Here is a 16,401-nt window from a genome sequence, read left to right as displayed (position 1 = left end):
CAGGGGTGTTAAAATCTCATTTTAAAAAATAGCTTGCAGTAAAAAGAATAATAAAAAAAATTCACCGTTTTTTGTTCAAATTTTCAAACAATAATTTTTTCAAGTCATGGGCTCATCATGAAAACTAGAGCTTTCACCAAGTACGTACAATTTTGAGTTTTTGAAAATTTTAATTTTACAGATTTTGAATGGCCAATACATATTATATTCTTTTTTAAACGCCACAAACGAATTTGTCCCAACTGGAACTAGGTAGATCATCTTCAACAACATATAAATTTCAATTTTTGTTTCCAGCACAATGAAACAATTTAAAGCACTTGCCTCGAAAAATCCAATTAAACATGAATTAATGACCTTTTAAAATTATCTTTAGCCATATAACGATTCGTCGATGCTCACCTATAGTCATCTCGAAGAGCGATGATACTGGAAATATTACGAAGAATACCTCCGACGCTTTCAACAATCACTAACGTGCCCGAGGGGGCTTGATAATTCAACATTTTGACTAAATATTCGATAGCACCGTCAACTTTGCAAATATCCATCTGTAAGACGAAATCACACAATTTTAATATATTTAATAATCTCCCCAATAAATCGAAGATTGCCAAAACAGAGCATTTGAGCAGCAATATAACTTTACAAAACCATTATAATAATATAATAAATCAACTCACCTTATTCAAATGATTATGAGCGGACAAATTCCACAGCGCGGACAACACAGCTTTCAAAGTAGATTCCTTCGTCATACGAAGAGCGGTTTTCATGAGCGATGTAACCGTACCCACTTCTCTTAAAATATCCTTAATTTTAGGATCAGCTCTCCAAGACAGATTTCTCAATACACCGGCGGTGACCTATACCCCGAAAAAAAAATCACAAATTACACCCTGACTTGAAAATCACGCCCTTTTCATCTAAACTCTAGAACTTTACCTGACACAAATCTTCATTAGGAGAATTAAGTTGAGCAACCAAAGCTACCATGAATGGTTTCAGGGAGCATAGTAAAGCTTTATTAGTAATATCGCCGAAGGTGAGATTGGTCAGAGCCATCCCAGCGTATCTTCTTAAAGTGATACTATCTTGGCTGAGATTATTCACATCCCCGAGTCTGGATTCGTGATCAGTCTGTACGAGTTTAGCTAAAGTACGTAGAGCCCCTAATTGACACATAGCGTGTCTGTATTCTTCATCGAATGAAAGTTTCATCAAAGACGACACAGCCGGAGTCGGAATCGAGTTCTCATCCGCAATATCATTGTGTTTTTCACAGTAATCCAAGATTTCTTCGATATACTTGAAGACTCGGTTTTCGCGACGTCCTTGTTTATCGTCCGAATTATGCTGTACGATGCATTGTAACGATTTTAGGGCTTGTTTGCGTACGGTTTTTGTCGATTCTTCGCCGTGTATTAATTGTAGAAGTATCGGCAGACAGCCTGAAAGAAAATAAATTCGATATCGTTAATCGTATCGTCGTCAAAAATGACGGCGTTGACAAGGCTATTTTATGAATACAAGGTATAAGGTCAAGGACTTCATGCAGATTAACAATAGCTCCATATACTATACTATACTTAGTCTATAGGAGATGATTTGGTGATAATACGAATAGGTATAACGGTAAATTACTAGAAAATACTCTATTTCGCTCGGTTACGAGATCGTACACAGTACAGTTGAATTAAAATATCAACTCATAACCTTCCCGTGTGGTTAAGCTAGGTGTAGGTAGAGGTACCAAGTACCAGGTAGTAGCTGTGGGTACGAGACAGGTACACATACATACCAGATTGCCTGAGAAGAATGCATTTCTCCGGAGAACTGCTCATTGCCAGGAATGTTTTGGACATTTCTTCTTTATCGTTCGGATTTAAAGTAGACAGCAAGTCGTACACCATTTGTACTCTGGCCGCCAGGTATTGTTCGCTATGCGTACGATGCACCGACTCTTCCACCGAATCGATCAGCTGTAAGGCATATTTTTTCAGATATTAACGCGTTGTTTTCTGTTTCAAGTACTTATAAATTAATCGAAGCATGAAGCGATATAGAAGCTAATAGCAGCATGTGTAGTATAAAGTCTTGGCATCGTAAATGTATCGTATCATGCATAGATGAGCATTCGGTGGTTTTGAATGATGATACCACTTACTAACAGATTAGATAAGCAGTAGGTATAATGAAGAATTCGGGGAAGGAGCCTAATGTTTTTGAAACAAAGTGAGATTTTTGCCATAACTCGTGTAAATGTATTTCTCAAAATATACTAATTAGCAATAAAGCGTTGAAACCAAATTTTAAAATCCTTCCTCCTATTTCGAATAACGATAGGTATGAATGGAAAAAACGTATCAAAAAATGAATGTTTTCACTAAGAAATTGTTTTATTGTTTTAAGTAAAACTTGGTAAGATAAGGAATTATGTTTCGAGAAAACAATATTAGAAAAAAATTGGAGGAAAAAATACCAATATTTTTTTCCTAAAATTTCCCAAAACACGAAAATGAATTTTAAGAAATCGAGGGAAGGAAATTTCCATAACTTGGCCTATTAAATTTTTTTTTCAAATTTTAAAAAAGTGAAATCCAAACAATATGGTAAATATGAAATCATTGTTGGCTAGAAAACGTTCTGCGTCTTTTTTAACGGCAACAAAATTGAATCCAAAGACATTAGGAATAAACTTGAGAAAAACTGAAATGAATTTTCCATTTCTTCTCGACCTGGATGGAGCAGGAGACACAAGAGGAAAAGTCCATCATCCTTTCTTTTTCACCTTCGAAAAACCCGATTTCAAATGGGAACGAAAAATTGAAGTTGAGAGGGAAAATTTTTTGAATTTTTACAAAACACGATGAAAAAATAGCACACGAGTTGAAAAATATTTTCAAAATTTAATTTCGAAGAAAAAAATCGATGAAATTCAATTTCTAAAATTGAAATTACCCTCTCCCCCCCCCTCAAATCGTCAAACATTTTCCTTCCTTTTTCTGATCTGACTTACGAAGGGCGAATCTAGCATTTCCGTACTCTATGCAGACTAAAGGAACCCCTTCCAAAAAAAAATTATTCGCCAAATTTTTCAGTTCAGAATGCATTTTATAAACTTCAAAAAAATACTAAATGCGAAAATTTGGAATTTTTTTCAAATTTTCTTCAATTTTTTGAAAGAAAAAAAAAATACACCAAACTGTTGAATAAATTGAAAGGGAATGTGAGGAGGGATAAATCAGCGATTTCAACATGACAAGCTCATCAAGATCAATTTTTCTCCATTGCTTTCTCATATTTAAATCTGTATCGTTGAAAATTTTTGAAAAAATGTCTCAGAGGAGAAATTATTTAGCATTTTAAAAAAGTAATAATTGATTTTTATTTATCTTTCACCTCCAATTAGAACGAAAAATTGAATTAAAGCGGGAAAATTTTCTGAATTTTTCAAAACACGATAAAAAAATGGCACACCAGTTGAAAAATATTTTCAAAATTCCAAATTTTTCAGTTCAGAATGCATATGAAAAACTTCAAAAAAATACTGCGTGGGAAAATTTTTGATTTTTTTCAAATTTTTTCTGCATTTTTGAAAATAAAACATACCAAACTGTTCAATAAATTAACGGGAATGGGGGGGGGGGGGGGGGAATTTAACATGACAAGCTCATCGAGATCACTTTTTCTCTATCACTTTCTCACTTTTGAATCTGTATGGTCAACCAATGCTGAGAAAATATCTCAGAGAAGAAATTATTTAGCATCTGAAAAGAGAAATTTATTTTGATTTTTTATTTCAATAATCTTGTTAAGTTACCTACTGTGCACTTCTCAATTTGGAATTTACCAGTAATTTTTTTTCACAACAATTTTTTAAAATAAATGGGGTTATAATAAAACATAAAACACCACCACGATGCAACATTTTAATAATTGAATTTCATTTTTTTCAATTTTGGCAATTTTTGAAAATTTTAACTTGGCTTACAAAGGATATCAAAGTTTGGTTAATTGGTTTAATCAAACAGCTCAACTTTGAATTTACATCCCATTTTTGACATTTCAGTCCTAATGACGATTCGAATTTTATAATTTATGAATTTTTGGGAACGTTTCAAATTCAAAAATTCTAAAGGAACGACGAATGAATTTGACGATATTTTTGTTGAAGTTGAACTTTTCATTTTTTTGCGATAAATTATTGAGAATGTCCTCATTATACTTCTTGTAACTCGTCTTCCTCTATCTTTCTCTGGACACAGGATACATTAATTCAAAATTTTCTAGAATTGTTTGTACATTTTTTACTCAATTTTTACAAAATCACAATTGAAAATTGATCTAACAAAAAACGAACGAAAAAAAATTTTGATTCGTGTATTTTAAAAAACAAAAGCAAACAACGAATTTTTTGAAGAAAAAACTGATACAAAAATATTTTTATTTCCCCAGATGGAATTATTTTTTCAATTTGTCAGTGTTTTCGTCTCAATTTTTTCAATTTTTCCAGTTATTTAATACGTAACATTTGCATAAAATGAGTGAGAAAAATTGAAGTTGAAATAAACAACAATCGGCAATCGCAGTTGCGAAAACTAAATGCAACAGGGAGTTCAAAATTCTGAAATATCTACTATGTGAGGAAAGAGGTTAAAAATTTTGGGTATGATAATTCTGTCGTCAACTAAATTTTCTCGCTGTTCAAAAAACTAGATGAAATTTTTCTTCAAATTTTGAAAATTTTTTTGAACGAAAATTATACAACTTGAACCTAGAAATCTTCGATAACTGAATAACAAAGTAAGTGACGAAATTGAAAATTAATGACATAATTTTTCCCATAAAATGTAGCAGGTAATAAAAATTGAAACAAAAAAACATACGAGTTGTTTGGTTGTTTTTTGAACCTATCTTTCAATGTTTCAATTTTCCCCTTTCTTCATGATAAGACTGTGAAAAACACTCAATATTTTCTAGGGTTCTTAAAAACAAAACCAAAAAAATATCAGATTTCAAAGTATTCAACAGTAGTTATTTCTGTTCTTTTTTTTGAACTTTATTTCTAGTACGACCCTTGACCTTATTCCAAAAACATTTTCATCTCAAAATGTCGTCATTTTGATGCATTTTTCAGCTGCTGAATTCAATTTTATCAAAAATAGAACATCAATTAAGTCAACTGAGGAGGGGGAGGGGGGAGGATAGTGCCAAGCTGACCAGAATCATCTTTGACTAATACCAAATATGTACCTTTTTTTTTACAAAATCCAAAAAAAAATTGCAACAAAATCATACAAATACCTCAAATTCCTTTTCCCCTACTTTAAAACCTTCATCATTATTGCAGTTTGAGCTAAATTTTAGCAAAAATACAAACGAAAGGTATTTAAATGTAAAACGACTAACATTAGGTTACCATCAATCATTCATTACCGAGCACTTGCATGAGCATATAGCCGTCACTCACATCACCTTTTTCGTCATCTTTCAATGAATACCTATCTACTCCATCAAACGCAAGCATTGATTAAATACTTCGATAATAACCATTCGAGGGTCATTTAAGACACGTGTTTATGTACGCAATTTTGCAAAATGCTTTCACGAGTGTAAGGTATTAATTTTATAAAACGATGAGGTGAAGTTCTTTTTTCGAAACCATTTCCGACGTCACGATTGCATCGCTCGATGGGTGATTTCCATTCCACCAGAGTCATCGATGTAATAAGCACGTGAGAAAGCTACAGTACCTTAAATGAGAGAGATGTATTGCACCTGCATATTGTAAGCTCGCCACTAAACTACGTGATAAGAACCCATATGGCGGTTAAAATTTATGTTTAATTTATCTAATTTATATTTGGTCACCGGTTGGTATCGTACAGTACCAATTTTATTATATAACTCAGGGGCATAAAACAATCCTATTAAAGCACAGTGCACACCCTACAATAATCTACGTGATGTCTACGCTCTACCTATATAAAGCTTTGCAACACACTGTTCAAATCTAATCGAAGGGGTATTACTTTTACCTTCGTATCGTTGGCTTTAATAGGTCCAACGCTATGCCACATACTAAACTCTAAATTTGGTTTTTTATCAATATCCGCTGCTGTCGGCAACGAGAACTGTAAAATGACTCCTTATAAATTAATATACGTTGTTCTTTCTTGAGGAGCTTTTATGGCCCAGAAGAGTACGAGGATAAAATTTCAAATTGTTCGTAATACGAAGTAAGTGCCAAAGGATAGCAGATGGGTATATTTTATTAATTTTTAATAATCAAGTTTCTGAAAATCAGGATCTTATTACAATTGCCTATTACGAAATTTTCAAGTTTTATCAGCAGAAAATTGACAGAAAAAATACAAAACCCATAGGAATTCTTTATTTACACTTTTCCATAAGTTCGAATGAACATTTTTTCAATATATTCCAAAGTCCAACCGAAGAGCACCCAAGAGCAATATTCTGTACCTACTACCATTGAATTTTCATCAGTAACTTCTTCTCAGGCATAAAAGCACCGAAGGAACCTTTGAAAAAAATTGAAAAAATTGAATAGCAACCAGCCTACCTCCATCGACATGGTTTTTTCTTCTTGTTCTTTCATTTCGGAAGATCGTTCTTCCTTCGTATGCTGTCCCAGTAATCTGGCTATCAATAGATTACTCTTAATATCACAAGGCGTACCTTCAGTATCGTTGAATGAATTCTGTAACACACAAAACGCAGCTCATTAACGACCATATACGTCGAAAAAAAAATAGCATGGTGAGTACTTCACGACGTTATGTTTATGTACAGAGACAACTTCAAGGTAATACATCTGTATGTTTACATCGTGCATCGGGTTATTATATCAAAAAAGGAATTCAAACGTCATAACGAAAGTCATTTCCATTCGTCATTTTTCCACCTCTATAAACACACGAGTAAATTTTCGATAAATTATACAGGTACAGGCACATCTCGTATATAATTTTGCGTACCGTACAGCCAGGCAGAGAAAAAAAAAGAAAAAAAGAAAACGCCTCTACTAAACCGGCAACACACTTCGTACAACTCATTTGAATTAAATAAGCCGCGAGATATTCTCACGTTGAAAAATTATATCAACTTGAACGCATTCTTGGCAATTATTTGAAGCAACCTCTAAACGTAACTATTCGCATAGAGTAGTTTTTTTATTCGTATGAATGAAAAATATTCGAAATATTTATAGAAAAAAAATAGCTACCTTCGAAACTACCAATACTACGTTTGGTAAAAAGGTTATTGATAAGGAAGCCTTAGTCGAGCAAAGTTTAAATACACGTTTTCAAGTCGTAAGATCATTTTTTAGACGTTATTTGAGAACTATTCGGTCTAAGAGAATAGTGAAAAGTACTCGAAATATTTCTAATTCGAAAAGAAATTTTCTGAAATCAGCTAAGCGAAGATTTTAAACAAATTGGAAAGTATTTTCGCGTCAACGGATTCTCGAGCATAGGTTTCTGCGACACCTTTCATTAGAGGTTTATTTTCAACAAATAATCGAAGCAATGAGCTAATGTTATTAGCTCGGTTATGGTACACCGATAATATCACCAATTAACCGACCATTCTCTCTATTCACTCGTATTCCTAAAAAAAAAAACATTCTTACTTCCCTGTTAATAGCGCAATTGCTCGATTTAAACCATTAATAACGGTTTTATTTCAACCGCAGCCTATTGAACGTTCGATTCAATCGTATAGATTTTCAGTTTATAATGCACAAACAGAACCCACGTCACGAAATGGCGTTTAATATACTCTTATGCTTAAAACAATATTGCACGTTAGATTTGACTGTAGGTGCGTGCAAATTCGCACTTGATTTTTTATGGTAAAACTTTACTACTTCTCAACCCATTAAAACGATGATATTGTATCGCACTGGCTGGAATCGGATTCGTGACACGAGTTCGGGCGATCTGGCAACGAAAATAAACACTGAACGAGGAAATACGAGTTCGATAAAATCGATTCAATTCGTTTTCAACGAAAAATTTGAGACAACTTGAACAAAAATGAAGAAAGAAGAAGGACCAGCGACAAGACTCTGGAGCTCTCAGAAATTATCCTGAAATGTGAAAATATTGATTCGGAATTACAGTTCACAAAAAATGATATTCCTTGGATACAAAATTTATTAAAAGGGCTATTTTAATCCACTTTTGTATTTTCTAAGTTCAAAATCGAAGGTAATTAGAGTAGTGCTCTTTTGTCCAAAACTGAATCATTTGGGTTCAAAACAAATTTTTTCAAATAAAAAATTCAGATTTCATTTTTCAAACAAATTAATCAATTTTATCCCTGACGAACCCTGTGAAATACAAAAATTCATCTCCCTAATAAAAAACATTAACCTCACAAACCAAATCTAACCCCTCCCCCTCTACGGGTGTAATAATCTTGTAATTATAAACACCCCAAAAAAAAAAATGCAATATTTGAAAAATCCCATCAGAGGTTGAAAAATGCTCACGAGAATCATAATCATGCTAAAATTGACACAAAATGAGAAAAACAAGATCGATTTTTGGAAACTTTGCCCCTCCTAATTACCAATTTTATTTCGGATCCTCAAAATTTCAAATCAATGTAGAGGTGTTGCCACTTTTGGATTTTTTAGACAATTTTGGAATATTTCGCAACATCTTTAAATGGGTCAAATTTTGTACCAAATAAATTGAATTTTTTGAAACAGAAATATAATCCAATAATATTTGTAATTACCACAAGTAATCTTTCAGCAAGCAATTGAAATCGAAATGAGAATGAAAATAAAACATAATCAAAAATTCCAAAACCGAAAAAACTTTTACCCCAAAAATTGAATTTTGAATTGAAAAATTTCAAATTCATCAATCTAATAGGAACATTATTCTCCTGTAATAAAAAATTCAAATCTGCTTCAGCATAAAAAAAAGGCATTTTTCTGGAGAAACCTCTGGAAATTCCATGAAATCAAGTCTTATTTTGGAAGAAACCATCAAGATTTGACTTAACATTACGTACTCGTAATTTTTGATCTTAATATACTTCACCCAAGTTAAATTCGAAAATTTTGGGATTTTGGAATATTTTTTTAGATGAATGCTACCAAATGAAACAAATTTTTATTGGAAAATTCATAAAAAAATTGTTTTTATTTTTCCTGCAGTTGAAGCTATCAAAGGGCATTTTTTGAGAAAATTACCCAGAGTTTCCAATGAAGTCTTCGAATCTTGATAATGATTACATACTTCCAGCTTAATATACCTACGTACTTCAAGTGTAAGAAAATTCAAATTTTTGAATTCATTTTTAAATTTAACAAGCTCAGTTTTTTTTTCACTCTGAATTGAAACATAAATTAATGTTCCTCGTTGCGTCATTTTTAAAGATAGGGGTGAAGACATGAAAAAAAAAAAAAAAAAAAAAAATAGAAATAAAATCAAAAGAAATGAAATTATGCATCCGTGCTTCAAGTTGAAAAGTTCTTTCATCTTCTGAAGCAAATTGGCCAAAAATTTCAGAACTTTATTTATTTATTCATCTTTTTTTTAAGTATAGGCCCCTTCGTCTAGTCAAGAAGTTGATTTCATAAAATTGGTAACATTCATTTTCCCATAAAAATCCTTTCTTCTTGGACAAACAAAGTATCCCACGAAAAAAATGATTAGGAACAAAATTTTTGGTCAAGAAATTTCCTACCAGCAGAGCTCAAAAATACGTCATAATTTCACTTGACTGATAAAAATCATTTTCCCCTTCCATTTCGTTTCCTTTTTTTTTCGTAGAAAAAACAGCTGATTTAAAAACAATTACCATAAAAATTTTTTTACATGATGTTAAAAAAGGAAAATTTGATCACAATGAAAGAAGAAAAATGTTGATCTGTGTTTCAAATCGTTTTTTATAAAGAATACTTCTTGAAGTATTCAGCTCGACCATAAATTTTTCAATTTGAATGACTGCGGTTGAAAATTTGTAAATTTTTGAGAAAATGTATTTTTCAAAACACGAATTTTCCCTTAAATAATTATAAGCAATCTGCAAATTTCCAACAGCTCAGTAGAACTCTAAAAATGATCTTGGATTTTGATGACAATGGTCTAGGTGGACGCATGTAGGTCTAGGTATGTCAAATACTCAACTAATAAAATTGCAATTTCACCCTTTTTGAAGGAATTGGGAGATGATCTGAAGATATGAAAATTCAATCGCAGGGATTTTGGGCCATAAGGAACAACGTCTGCTAAGTTTCAAAATCCGAGGATAGGGCCAAATCACATATTTTATCCATAGGTTAGGTATGCTCTTTTTCTTTGGATTCTATGAATTCATTCAGGAACAATATACGCGAGCAATTTCTCTGATTCTCTGATCTCGTGTTTTTTGAAACAGTTTTCAAAAGGTCATTTTAAATCGTTTCTTTCGAGAAATTTTCCAATTTTTTTCCAGTGCACAATTATAAGAACGCGAATTTAACTTCTTATGTTTTTTAGAACTGGGCCATTTCTCCAAAAACATGTTGGATAGGAGCAAATTTCCCATCTTTTAGAATTCATATCTCCCTACAAGGGGCACCTTCAAAGCCAAATTTTTTCTGAGTTGAATATGGTCAAAATCCTTCTACTTACACTTCTTTCCAAGATTCACTGTCCATAATGTCCATGAAAAATCAAATAAAGATGAAATCCAATACTCTCTTTGAATTAGAATAGATATTTTTGTTCTCCAATTTCCAAAAATACCTCCATTTTGAAAGAAACTAAATTAAATTCTCAAAGTCATGCAAAATAATTACATATTCAATATTCAATTTGTCATTTTTTTCCGACGAAGTCTGAAGGTAAAAATGATGAACCATTCAATTCACAGGAATATTGAATAAGTTATAAGTTACATATGTGTACATACTAATTACTAACTCAATATACATCACAATTTGATTGAAAATGTTTCATTTTCACCAAAATACCAACACTCTTCAACAATATAAATAAATAATCGTAATTGTAATTGAATTTCAAAACGCAATCAAAACACTTCGACTTCTGTTACACTATTCTTCCCTATATTTTTTAATCACACACTTATCATCCTTGAAATATATAACTTCTTCAGGGAGCTGACTCATTGCGACAAGAAAAGAAAAACCACTCAACTCGTACGCTTCTCCGAAACGCTAAATTTTTGCTCATGGAACGTGCTACGACAACAGGCCCAATTATTTTTCAAGCCGCCATCATCATCATCATCATCGTCGATGAATAATACGTACATCGGTATAGGGAAGGTATTCGCTCTCTCAAACTGTTCCGCGAGAGGAAATCATTCGACCACATTGATATACCGAACAAATAAGCATAAATAATTACACATCTTTACATGTATCTTGTATAGTATATCGTGCATATCTCTCACATGGAAACCAGTTCGAATTGGCATAAAGGCAATAAATTGATCACATTCACGAAAATACGAGTAATATGATTTCTCTCATTTTCACGTATAAAAGGAAGAGAAAAAAAAAACGCGAGCAAAGTAGGTATTTAAAAAAAAGGTCAAAATCATAAATATTAAAAAATAACGGAATCGAACATACCCGAAATCAAAATGAAACATATGAGAAAGAATTACTTTACCGACACATTTTCAAAAATCACTGAGAACGATCTCACGTAGGTAGGTATAACATAATACACGACATTTGAGTTAGAAATGCTCAAAGAGAATCTGTGACCATCGCGAGCCGTCACACTAATTAATCACAGCGTCGTTAATGAACGATTAACAGTAGGTATAATCACTTAGACGCTAAATTAAATAATAACAATAGTTCATGAATTGAAAATTCTTCATACACGATTTAACCTACATCCAGCAATTACTTTCGAAAAGTTGTACATTGTTTCAGAGTAGAGTGCAGAAGTATTTTTTTTTCAATCCAAAATACTTCATTTTCAAGAATCAATAAATCACGGATATAATAATTAAGTATGTGCGAGTTCGTAGAAATCATTTAAATGCATTTCAAGTTTCACACGTACAGTTCTGAAAACTATTCTTTTTATAAATCGATCGAGATCGGTGATTTTTTAAAATAAAAAAATCTTACGTAATAATTTACGAGTAAGATTCGTTTTACTTCGTTTAACGAGAAATAACGTCTTTTTAATGGCAATGGCATCAAAGTTTATTTACCTTAGTGAAACTATGCTATGAATGACAATAAGATTTTTCAGGGTTAAATTCATTTACGCTGAAACTCATTAATGGAGGAGTATACATTATAGGTTAATTTGTTTCAATTTTTTAAATTAAGATTTTGTACGTTGAATGCTGGAGGCATCGTGTTTTTTGAAATTTCTCATATTCACGTAAAGGTTAATGGGTCACGTGGATGATGAAAGACTGGAAAATTTCCATTTGTCATAATTGGGCCAATGAGGTTGAAATGATATTCTACACGAAAGTTGGAAATGTACTCAATCTAGGTAGGTGGTGGATACCTATGTACTTTCATCATTATTACGCCAAAAAATATCTTCGAAACAAATTCGAAGAGAAGTGGAACCTCTTGCCCACCTCAAATTATAGACAATCACTTTTGAAAAAAAAAAATGAAAATATTTTGTCCATTTCATATTTTTATTTTCAGAAGCGAGCAGAGGGAAGCAACACAGATTGATGGTGGTGGGAGGGGGGGGGATCGTAACAATATTTCGACAATTTTCAAAAATTTATCAATATTTTCAGAAATTAGGAAAATCTATCGACTTCTCCAGCAAATATTTTGAATAGTTTTTATAAAATTAAAACATTTTCAACATCTCTAAAATAAAATTCATCAACTTTTTACTAATGTACAATTTTTATGAAATTCGTCAGCATGATTATTGATTATTATTCCATGAAGTTTACATAAATTTTTAGAATTTTTTTCAAAAACTTGACAAAGACGTTGCAAGTTTTTTTTTCTAATTTCAATGATTTAGAAAAAAATCACTGATTTGTAAAAGTTAATGATGATATTTTAAGCAATGGTTAAGCGTAAGGCAAAAGAAAGAGCTAAATCTTGATCAGGGGTGCCAAATGTTGATCACTTTATCATCTCTTTAGTTTCTAAGGACGTGGATCGTGGATGGTGAAGATTTGGCATCCTCTTGGGCTTACCCTTCAAGATTTGACTCATCACATACACTTCAACAGTGTTCACAACTTTATCCATACGTACTTATTTTTTCAAATTTTCATGAAGATTTTCAATATTCGAATCAATTTTTACCTAATTTCTACAACTTTTAGAAACTTCAGTGATATTTTATGCATTTTCTTTTTTTCAAGGTCACGTAGTATCCCCAAAGAAAATTTCAAAAATGACAATAAAAACTGAAATAAATGAACTTTGACAAAAAAAGCTTTTAAGCAATTCTGTCAAAAAACAGGATTTTTGTTTGGCAAACTTTGGAAGAAAAAGAGGACTTTTAGTCAAGCAAGACAAAAATCAATAATATTTGGATGTTTTGGCAAAAAAAAAATTATTTTGATTATTTTATAAAAAAAAAACTAGGAACTTTCTGAAAATTTTGACAAAGAAATATTACAACTTTATGGCAACTTGCCAAAACTTGACACTCTCTGACAATTTTTACAAGAAACTAGAATTTTTTTAAAAATTGAGCCCTCATGACAATGCTACCAAAACATGACGCTTTTGGACATCCCCCCCCCCCCCATAAAAAATTGATCTTTTTTGACAACTTTTTTCCATAAATTGATATTTTTGACAACTTTTTCTCAAAAAATTGACACTTGATGACTTGAGCCCATGAGCCAGTTTCGCAAAAAAAAAAGAAGTTTATGAGCAAGTTTGGCAAAAACCAGGACTTTTGTTTGGCGATTTTCAAACAAAAAGAGGCATTTTTTCACAGATAAGGCAAAAATCAATTCTTTCTGGATGTTTGGGAAAAATTATGGACTTACAAATTTTGTGGTGCCCCTAACATTTTCAACATTTAAAAAAATGAAATTTATCAATTTGTTGAATATTTTTCACGATTTTAGCTGCACTTTTGAGATTTAATTTAAAATTTGATTTTTCATACATTTTTTTAATGGTCGAAGTAATTTCTAATAATTTTCATTTATTTTTTTCGAAATTTTAGACAATTTTCAAGAAGTACTCAGAGTCAGTAGAAAATGTAAGATAAGTAGGTGAGTGAATCCAAATTACAAAGGAATCTTTTTAACACTAAAACATTTTCATTAGAATGAAATCAAACCAGACAGAATCAAAATTTTAGACCAAAGTTCATTTTTTTTATAAGTAAAGAATTTTTTAAAACTGAAAAAAAATCAAAAAAAATTACAATTTTTTCCAGAAATTTTAAATTACTGCAGCATAGTTGAAAATTCACTTTTAAACTAACACACTTCGAATTTTGTGGTGACCTGATCGTCGGTACAGAAGTTCATTTCTGAATTCCATACAGCGATCTGAAATCTCGTAAGGAAACTGAAACTCTGCTGGAGGCTCCAGAGTGGCCCAAAAAATGCCATTTTTAAATTGGAGGGTTGAAATGAAGAAACTTTTTACCTACACTAATCGTTGTATTTGAAAAAATATACATTATTTCATAAAATTGTAGCAGATAAGAAGAACTAGTTTAAATTTTTTAATTTTCAAAAATTCCCAAAAATTCAAAAATGAACTTTCAGCTCATAAAATTTTGGTTGTACCGATTTTAGAACATGCCCTGTGGCCTGTTTGACTGGTTCCCCTAGAAAACAGATTTTTATCAAATCTCTATTGAACTTCATGTTCTCAGAAGTAAAAGAAAACTGTACGATTCATATTATGTTAATCACAATTCTGCTATTCTCCAGAAAGAGGAGCGAGGGGGGGGGGAGGCTGGGTGACTCAAAATTCAAGATAATTTCTTCATTTCGACCTAAGAGATTTTTTGGTCGAGAAGTCCAAAATTCGTCATTTAGGTAAGTCAAAATTTTCAGCACAAATTCATTCAATTTTTTCGTTTTTTCATAAATTTTTTTGACTTTTAACATCGATTTTGAAATTTTAAAAATATCCCTCACGTCAGCAGTTATCAACTAACGAAAATTTCATCCTTTCTTTCAATATTTCTTAACGTTTTCCCCACCTTTACACAAATTTTCAGAATTTCTCGAAAGGTAAAACCTACCTAAACAATCAAAAAAGCATTTATACTCCTTTCGGATGCATTTTTTTTTCATCATCATGTTCGTAAAATTACACACACTTTCACTCTTTTTGAAATGATTTAACTAAGTTTCAATTTTTTTTTATAAGCAGTCCTGAAATTTTCAATTTTTTAAATGAAAAATCCACAGTTCAAAATTCTGTTATTGTTCAATCTTCAATCAATAAAAATACAATTTATTCAGTTTTTGAAGAAGAAATGAAAATTCAGAACGAAAAATATTCAATTTTGAAAACTGCGATTTCGTTCGAAGGAAGCCTCGAATAAATTGCCCTTCATTTATGATATTTATTCGTAGAATGAGTGAAACTTTCTTGATTTTTGGAACACTCCGAATTGAACTGATTGTGAGAGAAATCGTCTTCAATTTAAATGAGAACAAAGCCACTGATCAAATTTCAAAATTTTCTTTTTCGAGGCATTATGTGTCCCCTCCCTCTCCTCCTCCAGAAACTGAGAGTTTTCTGATGTGCGATTTCAAGGATCTATCCCAGTACTATACCAGTACGTATGTGAAGTATCAGGACAGTCAAACTCAAAGGATGAAATACACACCAAAGCCATAGAAATTGTAGCTTAGTACCGAAAATTAGAAGGGATAGAATAAATAAGTATGATACCCTACCTATCATAAAAATTTTATTTCTGCTTGTAGATTACATAGAAAAGCATCGAACGTAAAAATAAGTAAAAGAGGGACCAACAATTCCACTAGAGCAAATGAATAGTAAACATTCTATTTCTCCCCTCGAAAACTCGCACACTTCTCATAAAAATTTCCAGCCAAAACATTCCACTCGTTTGTTTGATTACAAACAAACTTTGCATCTTTATCAATATCGTTTCGAACGACTATTGAAAGTGAACGATGGAAATATATCCGATATCATTAATAACGGAAGAGGTAAAAAAGGGAGTGGAAAAGATAGGGACCCACCTTGCACATTTGCTTCAGATCAATACGGGTGTTTACAGGAACCCTGTATGATATAAATGCGACACTATGGCACGAGGTTAAACAGGTAAAGAAATGGACTGCACTAACATTGAAAGGTTAGCTTTTAGCGTCGTTCTTATCCATCCTACGAGTATTTCTCAAAACGATGTAAAATTCTAGCCAACTCTTTATCTT

At 31.8% G+C, this 16,401-nt stretch overlaps 1 protein-coding gene across 3 annotated transcripts in view; it reads right to left on the bottom strand.

The window, feature by feature from the left end:
* Positions 1–16,401, bottom strand: part of LOC135845942 (adenomatous polyposis coli protein-like) — a 28,663-nt gene that overhangs the window by 10,927 nt on the left and 1,335 nt on the right. The window contains exons 1-7 of one of the 3 annotated variants that reach the window (XM_065364836.1): positions 11,630–11,769; positions 6,587–6,724; positions 6,042–6,137; positions 1,802–1,982; positions 946–1,451; positions 684–866; positions 403–551 (exon numbers count right to left, since the gene is read on the bottom strand). In XM_065364836.1, the coding sequence (XP_065220908.1) occupies positions 403–551; positions 684–866; positions 946–1,451; positions 1,802–1,982; positions 6,042–6,137; positions 6,587–6,622 (1,151 nt within the window). In that variant the 5' untranslated portion in view covers positions 6,623–6,724; positions 11,630–11,769. Of the gene's footprint in view, positions 1–402; positions 552–683; positions 867–945; positions 1,452–1,801; positions 1,983–6,041; positions 6,138–6,586; positions 6,725–11,629; positions 11,770–16,401 lie in introns of those variants that run through there. The other 2 variants (XM_065364833.1, XM_065364835.1) reach the window with 2 other exon arrangements.

The sequence above is a fragment of the Planococcus citri genome, chromosome 4, assembly GCF_950023065.1.
Source record: "Planococcus citri chromosome 4, ihPlaCitr1.1, whole genome shotgun sequence".
NCBI lineage: Eukaryota > Metazoa > Arthropoda > Insecta > Hemiptera > Pseudococcidae > Planococcus > Planococcus citri.
Note: the sequence above shows the minus strand (reverse complement) of the source record. Positions and strands in the feature narration are given on the sequence as shown.